The 12,179-nt window shown below is 44.5% G+C and overlaps 1 protein-coding gene across 2 annotated transcripts in view; it reads right to left on the reverse strand.

Moving 5' to 3' along the window:
- The window catches only part of SEMA3F (semaphorin 3F), a 365,356-nt gene that overhangs the window by 67,177 nt on the left and 286,000 nt on the right, over window positions 1-12,179 (reverse strand). For both annotated transcript variants that reach the window (XM_069644139.1, XM_069644138.1), the window contains 2 exons: window positions 12,058-12,172; window positions 5,484-5,553 (listed from right to left, as the gene is read on the reverse strand). In XM_069644139.1, coding sequence (XP_069500240.1) covers window positions 5,484-5,553; window positions 12,058-12,172 — 185 coding nt within the window. The remainder of the gene's footprint in view (window positions 1-5,483; window positions 5,554-12,057; window positions 12,173-12,179) is intronic.

Here is a 12,179-nt window from a genome sequence, read left to right on the forward strand (position 1 = left end):
AAAATGTATTTGTTGTTTTGTGATTCGTTCAAATCTCATGTAACTGTATTAAGAGTAGCCTTTAAGTGAAAAGTCAGACTCCTACGATCTCAATCTTCCACCTTTGTCTATATTTGGGCTCTGATGCATTTCGTGATGCAATTCAATATATGTTAACACGTCAATGAGCTCCATATTCTTTTTCTATTGGCCAATGACAGGCTCCTGGGAATTGTACTCTGCCTCTGCGAGGTGAACTCGATCAGATCAGAATCAGTTTCACAGTCTTGTGCCATTAGTGTGGGTAGGACCCAGGGAGGTACTTCATCTTTTCCTGTTTATTTGGGGCAAAGGGTGAGTGGCACATTAATTCTAGTTTTAAAATGTAGGAAAAAGCGATACGAGTTCCACATTCGATCTCCTTTTATATGGGGGCTCCTTCAGAGTTCTTTAGTGTGGTCCAACGTTTATGAGTCACTTGCGCAATGACTGGCATTTCTGTGGGCACAGTGCAGGGTCACAGGTTTCAGATGCTGGTCCTAATTTTACTTGTGTGGACATCAGGATCTGGGGACAACCCTTAAGACTGGAACTGGGTGCCTACTTCCTAGTTTTATTAGGCTAGGATGGGATGGGAGCAGGCGGCAGGCATAGTAATGGTTATCTTCTTACACTTCTACTTCAGTGCCTATTGCAATCCCGTAGGCTGATGATGCAGCAATGTTGCTGTTTATAAGCCGAAGGGACGTGTGCTGAGCACGGATGGATTCAATATTTGTAGCTTTGGGAAACAGGAAAATCAATGATCCAAAGGGTGTGGGGAACGCGCTAAACTATTCTTCGCCAAGCCTTTAATTTTCCACTCAGCAAACATACTTATTCTATCCCAGGAACCCACAACTCCCACCACGCCACCACGTCACATGAAATTATCCTACATGGACTCACAAGCAACTACACTTCAATAAAACAGGTTTACTTTAAATCAACCTAAATGCATGCACAGAAGAGCTAATTTCGTGCCTAGTTTAAAAAAAGGGATCTGTAACCTTGGGCTCTCCAGATGTATTGGACTAAAATTCCCACCCACTATAGTCAGCATAGTGCATGGTTATGGACCATAGGAGTTGTAGTCCAAAACATTCAAAGATTGACAGGTTGCAGACCGCTGGTTTAAAAAAAGGTCCAAAAAAGCAGGCATCTCCCCTAAAGTGCTTTCTAGACATCTCACTACCAAAAAAAGACCCTGCCTCCATACACTTGCAGTACCAAGTAGCTCCAGAAACATGTACAGCAAAATGCAAGGGAAAGTGTACGCTAAACGCAATCTGTGCACATTAAAAAAAATAGCTGGTCACCAGAACCCTGCCAGGGGATCTGAAGTTACACCCAGACAAGTTATAAACAGAGAGACCAGTCCATATGCCCTCAAGCTGTACCAAATGTGGTTGTCAGCTCACAAAAAAAAGAAATAATAATCAATGCCAAGCCAACAGTTTTGGCTTTTGTGCAGGCATTAGATAAGCATTTTCCAGGGACTACTACCATCATGGTATTATCTGGGGAAAAGATAGCAGCAGCTGGAAAATAGCGTTAGTAACTGAGCATATTTGGGCAATGCCTGGCAAATATCCCTTCTAAAGCCTAAACAAGGGATACCACCGTTGGCTTTAGGTATGCTTGTTTTATCGGGAATTTAGTGCAAAGAACAGATGCAAGGACACATTTATTATAAATTAAGGGGCTGAAGGCAAACTTAATTAAGACATTTTGAATACACCAGTAGTTGGTTTACAGCTACAATTAAGTCATTACCTTTAAAAGCACAACTGAAAAAGGACTAGCATGGCTATAAGCCAAAACACCAACAAGCTGCGTCTCTCTCCTCAAATTTACATCTCTGTACTTCTCGTGAAATAGTTTTCTCTTGAGGCAGCACTTTCAGTACCACCTTGGTGCAAACAACCAAAACGAAGAATTTATTAATAAGACTGCCTCCCTGAGGGGCTGGCATTGGGGTGAAGGGGTTTTAGTGGTTGTGGGAGAAGCCCCTCTGCGCTCTGTAAGCACCTGGAGGGATTCGGTTTCCTGCTTTACTGAACCTCATGCAGTCTCACCTCTTAGAAATACCATCGCCTCGCAAGACCCCTGGCAGCCAGCCATGGTGGTTTGTTTTCCATCCCATTTTTTAAGCGAAATTGGAAAACTCGCAAAAACATGTCAGAAGAAAAACAGGTTTCTATTTTAGTTGGCAGCCATGCACGGCATACACGAACACGTAACTGGAGGAGTCGGCGAAGGCCTTTACTTATGCAGTCATCAGTGTGCAGATTTCCTAGCAAGGGGGCGGGAGGGGGCGTTCGTTTGAGTCGCAATGGCAGCAAATCCGGTGACTGGTCGTTTTTTTGACAGAGCAATGAAGGGATGCTACGTGACCCTTTAGCGCAGTTAACAGTGGCTTCGAGCAACCACCCCATATCTCAAATGGCAAAAGATTGCAACATGAAAAACATGGCAACTGAAATGTCTCTGCCTCAGTCGGGGGTAACCCGGTTAAGCACTTGTTTTCACTTGCATGCGGTGCCAATAATCAAATGGAAATGGGTGAAGGAGGTTAGTGCGGAAGTAATGCAAACACTGGAATAACAGGAAGTGCTGCCAGTGGATAACTGGAGCCAAGTTTGGGAACAAAAAGAGGTAGGGCTAGGCTGAGGTGCATCAGTAGAGTGTACAGCAATCTCAGTAGCGATGCACATGGACACAGCTTTGTGCGTGTAGCAACGGTAACGTTGCTGCGATGGGTAGGCCTTCAGTGGGCTACCATGTTTCTTTAAAAATACCCAGTGGGCCTGTGGCCTGAGAGCCTGAATTACCCAAGCGAAATATAGTCCAATGATACTGTCCATCAGTTAAAATGTAAATGAGGCAGGGTGTCCTAAGCTCACTGTACCATGGTCGCTGGTGATCGGCGTGAGCGTCAGTCTGTTAGTGGAAAAGCTGGCCTGGCCCGGCCCATCCCTCTTTAGCCGCACCTACCCTAGCCCCCTTCCTTACAGCATTTATTAACTCCTCCTTCCAGTCAGGCCATGTTCAGTCTGGACTCAAGGAAGCTTGGGTACGCCCACTCCTCAAAAGACTCTCACTCGACCCAACACGCCCTGGGAATTACAGGCCCATCACCACTGTACCATTCCTGCTCAAAGTTTTGGACAAAGCAGCCTACCTGCAAGTCCAAAAGTTCCTGGAAGATGACCGTCTCCTCGGCCTGCGGCAATCTGGCTTCCGCCCACGACACGGCACCGAAACGGCCCTCCTAGACTTAAAGATCCAAATGGACGATCTTAGAGACGCAGGCAAACCTGCTCTCCTATTGCTCCTGGATCTATCCGCCGCCTTTGACTTGGTGGACCACAACACCCTGTGCCACCATCTAGCCACCCAAGCCAACTTCCCCACCAAAGCCTGTCAATGGATCACCTCCTTTCTCCAAGATAGGGCCATGAAAGTATTTTCTGATTCAGCCTCCGCCACTCCCAGCCTCATCACCTGCGGTGTTCCTCAGGGTACTTGTATCGCGCCTACGCTTTACCTCTTCACGAGGCCCCTGTTCAGCATCCTTGATTCCCTTGGCATCTCATATACCAACTATGCGGATGACACACAGGTACTTATCTCACTCACAGGCGATTACCTAGCAGGCACCAAAACCCTCACCACTATCTACTCTACCATCCAATCATGGATGGCAGAGAACTGGCTCTGCCTCAACAGTGAAAAAACTGAACTCATCCTCATAGGGTCACCCTTCACACTGGGAGATCAGTACGCCTCCTTCACCATTGATAACATTCCCATCAAGGTCTCCAACCACGTGAAGACACTCTGAGTCTACTTGGACACCGACCCGTCCATGGACAGACAGGTCAATGCTATAGCCGCCTCCTCAGCCTACTACTCCAAAGTCCTCAATGCCACCAGACCCTTCCTGTCCCGCTATAACTGCCTCACCATTGCCAGGGCAATTATCGGGTCAAGGCTCGGGTATCGGGTACTGCAATGCCCTTCTCGTTGGGACCTCCAATAAAAAAATTGCAAAATTACAGCTAGTTTAAAACAAAGCATTGAGGGCAGGTACCGCAAGAAGAGACCATATCTCTGAAATCAGAAGGCAGGCACACTGGCTCCCTGTCAAAGAGAGAATTGTCTTCAAAACACTCGCCCTCACCCACAAATGCCTTCATGAACTTGCCCCTCCCTACTTGACACACAGAATTACCAAGCACACTGCCAAAAGACCCTTAAGATCGTGCTATGCCAACACGATTGTCACGCCCACAACGCGAAAGGTGCATGCTGGTGGCTCCAGCTTCCCCACCCAAGCAGTCACGCACTGGAACGCACTGCCACCTCACTTAAGACTAATTGAGTCACACCTAGCCTTTCGCAAGGCTATCAGGCTCTTTGTTTGAACTGCCTCTCCCTTCGCTATGAATCTGTATCAGTCATCTCCTGCATCTGTGCGTGCTACTGTGTAACTACGAGACCTCTGGGCACCTGCTTGTAAATCATAAGTCTGTTCATCTTCTGTAACAGCGCCTCGATGCCTTATGGGCTGCAAGCGCGCTTGACAAATGCACAAAAAAAAAAAATCCTGCGATCAGAGGGAAGGACGCATGCCAACATCCCTGTCTCCCTTCTAGTCCAGAGAATGGGATATGGTGGTAGGACCGCAAAGAACTGCCACTGCTACATGAGCTCCAGATAGTGGACGTAGCAAGGTTTGTATACGGGGAGCAACAAGATCTGATCAAACTGGTGGTTGGGCCTGTTGATCTAGTGGTCAGCATTGCGACTTGACTGCTGCCTCACAAACGGGCTCAAAAGGAGCTAGAGTCATTACTCCCTGTTGCCCTACACCAGGCCCGAGTGCAGCAGAACCTTTTTCTCCACCCTTATTTCCTACACCCCACCTCCCACAGAGGAAACGGCCGTAGAGCAGCATCGCAAATAAGAGTCTAGAAATGCAACAAAGCCTTACAATCTGAGCAGCCCCCTTTTGATTTATGAAGCATCACTGCTGCCACTGAGCGATACAATGCTACAGTAGGCTTGCCAGTCATACGGGGGAGGGTCATGCCTCCCTTGAGCTGTTCTGTTGTGTTGTGTGGCACTCCTGGTAGTCTCATCAGCATTGGGCTCTGAACAGGGCTCTGATATCCAGAATATTTCATGAAATCCTCTTCAGAATGGTTTCAGACATTACTCCTTTCCGGGTGTTAGCGGTTTAACAAAGTGCGAATAAATGCATAATTTGACCATATTTGTTCAAAAAGAAAATGGCCGTCCCTCCCAAAAGCACCAGTGAGAGGTGTTGTCTCACTTATTATAACAATACATTTTGAAGTCTGGTATTGTACACTTCTCCAGTACAGATGTCATACCACAGTGTGCATTTGGGTGTCAAAGGGGATTGGGTAAAAGTGGGACAGTCATGTAGCACTTACCCAGAAGCAGAGAAAACGGCATAAATAATTGGATTCTTAACATCCTGGGTCTGCTGGATGAATACATCCTCTGGGGAAACAATAAGAAAACGTCGGCTGATCAGTTAAGCGCACACACAGAAAGCACAATATCAGAGTACCATTCCTGATCAGAAAGTTGCAATGTTGAGGCAATCTGGGTCAGTACATCTAAACCCTGCCCGGCCTCCTCGACTCCCTCCCTGCTTCCAATCACTGCTTATACGACTAGAGTCCAAATCTCCCAAGATTGCCACTCCTCTTGCATAGCCCTGGCTTGGGAAACCTTGGACAAGCTCATAACGCTCAACTGGACACATATCAGGTTTTTCTTTGCACTCTGGGACAGCATGTATTACGGAAAGGCAATACAACAATTCCCAGGTAGCAGTGAATGAAACAGGACTGGGCTAGCTACTTCTACCTGACATGGTTTGGCTGAAAGTTATGCAAGCTGATTAGGCACATTCTGCAGAATCCTGGGCTGCCAAACGGCAAGTCCCTGTGTTGGTATTGCCCGGGACACTGCACTTTAAAGCCGCCAAGGAACCATCTTGCAATGGAGCCATAACATTTTAAATCTTCCATGTTTGGTCGGCATTTGCCACGGATCCTTAGGACCATGCCGTCGATGTGCCAAATGCAGATTGTAATTGTGCGACGCCATCGCTGGAGTTGTGACAAGTGTGTGCAAGTGGACACGAGATGTTCAGGACTCAAGGATTTGTTGCCGAATTCCAAGACACATGATTTTAAGCTAAAAAAAATACAAATGCTTCATAGAGGTGGTGTATGTAATGTATGAATAGTGCATTTTTATTTCCAAATGTGTCTATCAGTTCACATACCTTGTAAGCTCTTAGCACTGCCTTTCTGTTTTGCCGACTTCCCATATGCTTGTCGCGAGAGAGAGACCCCTGTGCCCCCCTTCGCCCTATGCACTATGGGCCTCATTACGAGTCCGGCGGTAAAACCGCCCGGTTACCGCCGGACTCGTATTACCATTCCGCCTCCGTGACTCCCGGAATTACCAGGGCATTACAGCCCCGGTGTCCCGGGAGTCAGGGAGGCGGAATGGTGTTAATCCCCATTCCCATTGAGTCCTATAGGACTCAATGGGAATGGGGAAGTGGAAACACCGGCACCATCTCGTGATGGTGCTGGTGTTTCCACGTCCGTCTGCAGGCGGGAGGTGTTCAACCCGCCAGGTCAGACCTGGCAGGAAGATCACCTCCCACCTGCAGGACTCGGGATCGGGCGGTTCGGAATTAACAGTGGCGGCGGGTTTACCGCCACTGTTAATTCCGGACCGCCCTAATTCCGGACTGCCCGACCCGTAATGAGGTTCTATGTCTTTTCATTTATCTTTTGAATTTTCTGTTTTCATCCACTTTAAGGGCTTTTTTTCCAATAGGTAAGCTTTACTACAAGAAGAAGGTGCAGACCGGAGCATCCTATCGGATGGATATGCTTTACTACAGACATAGAAAATTGACCTGTCGATTGGAAAATCCTATTTAAGGATTAACAACTGTTTGGCTGAAAGAAAAAAAAATAACCCTGCACATGAAGTGTATTAATCGCAATAAAAGCATTGGAAGGAGAGTCCTAGACCATAGAATTAGCCCCCATATGGAGAATCTGGGCAGGGCAGCTAAGATAATATGAGCAAAATAACAATACTGATGGCCGGCAATAGAAAGAGGCAGAGTGAACAGTTCGAAATAACAGAATATAGCTGGTCACAGCAGCCCTAACCGCTGTGGATACAAAAGAACGATCGATAAAACATTATGAACAGAGTCGAAGTACACTATGGGGTCGTGATGGCCCCCTCGGTTACCGAACATTTAATGCGCCGTGTCGCTCAAAGTAAAGTTTTCAGAAGTTGGAAAAGCACATTGTGTACTAAACCTCGTCAAGAAGTGCTCCACTGAGTGAGGTCCAATCAACTAATATTAGATCAAAGGGTACAGCAAACATCCCAGGAAATGAGATTTCCTGAGCAAATATTGTGCATTGCCATTTACAAGCCACGGATACATCCGTCATACGTGTTGCCTATCTAATCCAATCCAAAGTGCTGCAGACAAACACACAAAGGGCAGATATTATACAAAGAAGAGGGATAGATCAGAGCTGCCAGTGCAACTACAGCAAGACCGTTTTGAAAGATTTCCTAAAATCAGAGATGACTAGTTTTCAGAATCACTTTGGGACGGTTAGTTCAGGAATTTATCATTCTCAATATGAGGAAATCCTGCTTCCTACCATGCCATGATTTACCCTGGGTTTATAAAGAGGCAGTGCAATTTAGGAACGAGTGGGGCTTGAGTGGGGCAGAACCGTAGAAAGCCTGATGAGTGAGTCAGAACTTCACAGACACTGAAAGCAGCTGCAGCAGCGCTTGAGTTATATGCTTTCTTCTTGGGATCCTAATGATTAATCAAGGAAAAACAAACAAATGGAAGCAGAAAGTCATGCGTTTTGGGTAAAGGCTGTATAATAAATGCCATGGGCATACCATAACGAAAGGTCATCGAAAGGCACGTTATTTACAATGGTTCAGAACGTGCGCATTCATTGACTCATCTAAATGTATACAGCACTAAAGGCGGGTAATGGGGTGGGGAGGGAAAGACCAGCTTGTTTTTCTTTTCGTGGGCTGGGGGTGTTGGTTTTCCCGCAATTGGAGATTGAGGAATACTTTCCCAGAAATGTGCAACTGAAATCCCACGTAGATATATGGGTACAAAAACAATTTGTAGGATACAAGTTACATCAAAGCAATAAAGAAGCTGGCCGGTTTCAACCAGATTGGTATAATGCTAGTGCTCAATCGAAGGTGTGACGATGAGGAATATGGAGGTCTAGAGTCACTGTCTTTACCAGGCCACAAGAAGGATTTACTTTGTTAATGCCACTATACACTGGGCAATTGTAGGCTCCGTGACAAATAGTCTAAAGTGTTCAGATCCTGCTGCCTAAGAGAACACACCACAAGAACCTGTTGATACAGGTATTTGTATTTAAGAACAGGTTGTCATTTTGAACTTATATGGCTTACAAAGTAAGGAATAAAAGAGAGCGGAGGAGGAAGTCAATAGCTATGGTCCCTTTGCAGAAGAGAATTGTTGGCTTGAATGAGGTATACCTGGTTGTAAAGGGGTAAGAGCAGGGCCAGGCACAGTTACTGGAGGACATTGCCACATGTTCAGCATTGAGAGCATGAGGCTAATATTTATTTATAAAACTGTTAGTTAAAGTGGTCTGGCAACCCCCAGTTTTAAGCAGGAAGGAGAGGCCGTGGAATCCTGCACTCAATATCAGAAATAGTCAAAGTGAAAGGCAAAACCTGCTGAATTATCAAACATAGAGCAGGGAAACCTATAAGCAATAGAGTTTCAGCTCTCTGAGGTTTTCATACAGAACAATGTATTACATAACAATATTTCATCATCACTGACGTCCTACTACAATCTCAGTTACAAAAACCTATGGGGTGAAGGGATTGGTCAGGGGAATTGACTATGTATACATTACATAGGGGTTAGTCTTCTAATTGGACATTAACTATCTGATGGCTCCATCTGGGACAACCTCTAAAATGATTATAGTAAATACATGTAATCTCTACAATAAACTATTGGTTAATGCAACATGTACTGGGCGGTTTGACACTGGAGCTTTCATGGGTTGGCATTTTACTGACCTATGAGTAATTGACAGGCCATCAACCAATGAGCCAAAACGGGAGTATGGGGAGAGAGGCCCAGTAACTGCTTTCTTTTCAATTAAAAAAAGATACTATCTCTTACTCCTAGGCCACGAGCCAGAGCGACCCCTTTTAGTCAACCTTGCAAGGCACCTCAGTTCTGAGAATATGTGGGGAGCTGAGGCAGGTGCCCATCTGTGTCCGGGGCTAATGAATACACAGTGTTCTAGAATTATGGGTCATGTGTGCGAGGACCATGTTTTGAATTATTTCACCCTGCTTTTACTGAGATTTTAGCTAGTGTGAGTGTTATTACTTTTTTGGCCACCAGAGACTGAGTCTATCCATTCTTTATACATTGTGGGCTCGTAATTATCCTCTACCTGACTTTCAAAGGCGAGTTGTTCTTTAATTAATCTTAGAAAAATATGTCTTGTGCCACTGGAATTATTATCATGCGTTTCTTCCGGGCTGTCCAAACCCTTCCACATTTCTCAGTAACGTTGGCAGGGTCCGCACACCTACTGGTCAGTGCCCTGCACGGATCGGTTATTCTGTAAATTTAGCAGTTCAAGCTTCTATGAAGCCTCAAGGCCTTTCATTCATTTCAATGCATGCTGTGACTTTCAATTTTAAAAAGATGCCTGCCTATAATGTTGCGTTTCTATGTTCGTAAGCTATGATAGTGTTACATATCAGCGTGTACATTGCTTATGTTATGTTCTTCATGTCTTTATGGGTGCAAGCGATATTCTTCATGTATAAATGCATGTTTAACCTAGTGTCTGTTTCTTCATAGCGTTTGTCATCAGTGTGATATTGGGGTGGGGAGGGGCAGGAGCTATGAATGACGTATTCATCTGCCTGTCAACAAAACTACATAAGGTAATCCAGAGGCGAGCCTGCAGGAGGGGTGTCTTGTGTGGCTTCTTTGAATAGGAGGTTGTAAAGGTTTGGGCAGCTCCTTCCATTGCTAGAAGGTGGAATTTAAACCTTATTTTGAAGAATTCCATTGATGGCCAGAAGGAGAGTACTCCAGTGGACTCTGGCAAATGGGGAAAAGGGAGCAAAACTGAGGGGAGACACAGGGAAGTACAGAGGAGTGACAGATTATAAAGAAACAGATTGAGGAACATCTGATCAGCAACCAAACCAACACCCCGAACATAAACTCAATACTAGTCCCGTTATGTCATATGCAGATGACATCATCCTTCTTGACAAAACGACCTCTGGATTACAAGCAGCGCTGACAGCACTGAGCAGCTACATGAACAAAAATGAATTTGCAATCAACATTACAAAAACCAAGACAATGACCTTAACTAAACCACAAACAAAAAAAGCAAAGCAACCAATATTCAACATTGATGGAAACCAACTAAAAAATGTGACAACCTTCAAATATCTTGGTATACTAATAAATCAATCCAAAACAGAAGAACAATGGCTGGACAAAATAGAACACACATCACAAACTCTGGCACGTCAAGGATGTCTCCAGCATAGGAAATATGGGAAATTCTCTTTCAGACCCATCATGGCTTACTATAGACAAAAATACATTCCTATAGTAACCTACGGAACAGAAGCAATGATGAATGCTGGTACAGTAAACTGGATGAAATATGAAGCAATTCTTTGGTGTTAAATCCTTCATCTTCCACAGTCATATCCCCTGCCAAGAATAAGACACGAAATAGCAACCCAATCAATTGCATCCATTGTACTCTGGAAGAGATTAGACATTTTCCGAAAAAAAACTCTGACCAGAAAACTCCAGCGATCCAAATTGTGAGAGCTCATGCAAACACCTTCAGCACAGTACTACAAAAATGGAAACAGACTCTAATCAAGGAAATGGAAAACGAAGAGATATCAGAAGAACTATTAACTCTTCATCTACAACATGCTAAAATCAAATTTCTTCGGAACGATTGGATAAAAACGATCCAAACCAAAAATGCCTATCAACAGAACCTTCAGTGCAACAAGGATAACAGAAAAATCCATGAGCTACCATTATATCTTCAAATGTTTCCAGACCAAACCATCATAACAACATTTCTAAGAATACGCCTGAAAATTCTACCTACAAACATATACCTGGCGACTACAAACTCATACCTGGTGACAATTAGGCAGATTTCCACCAGAAATAACCACTGTAGGTTCTGCAAGGTTGAAAAAACTCCAGAAACCCCATTTCACCTGGTGATGGAATGTCAGTCACTTTCAAGCCAGCGCAAACAATTTGGAGCCTTTTTTGAACTCTCATCACAGCAAATGGACACAGAAGAAAGATGGGCCCCCCCCTAGGCAAAATAACAAATACACATACACAATCACACTCTTTCTCAGCGCTATACTAGAACTCAGCAAAATAACTCCCCGAGACACACTTCACTCATTACTCTAACACATCATAACACACAGATGAAAGTTTATAAACAAACTAAACCATCTAATAAAAGAAATAAAGAAGCAATGACAGATTGTAAAGAGACGAGGAGTGAAGACAGAGTGGGAGTACAGTGAGATGCTTTCACAATGAACCCTTCCCTATTTGTTGAAATTCTCCATCTGTAGTATTACTTGAAATGGAAATTGACCATTGCTCCAAAGTCTATCTTTACTAATGTTGGTATATTACAATATGGTAAAAGTTCTCATTTCCCTTGACTTCAATCCCAATTCATGTTGCAAAGAAATGTCTTGCCTTGCAAAAGAAACCACTCCTTCAATAAATAATGAGTACTAATTTAAAATTCAACATAAGAGGAAATAAAAACATTCAGTTTATGCAAGACTAGAAAAGAAAAGGTGGTGGATTTCACTCACGGAGTTCATCAAAGTGGGTTTCAATGCTGTCGGCACCAGGGACAGAGCAGATGAGACGAGCCTTCAGGAAAGTGCTCCACTTGTTCACAAGGCAGCAGTGTCCTCCATCATCATTCTGAAAA

The sequence above is a fragment of the Ambystoma mexicanum genome, chromosome 2p (assembly GCF_040938575.1).
Source record: "Ambystoma mexicanum isolate Mex_15411 chromosome 2p, UKY_AmexF1_1, whole genome shotgun sequence".
NCBI classification, from domain to species: Eukaryota; Metazoa; Chordata; class Amphibia; order Caudata; family Ambystomatidae; genus Ambystoma; species Ambystoma mexicanum.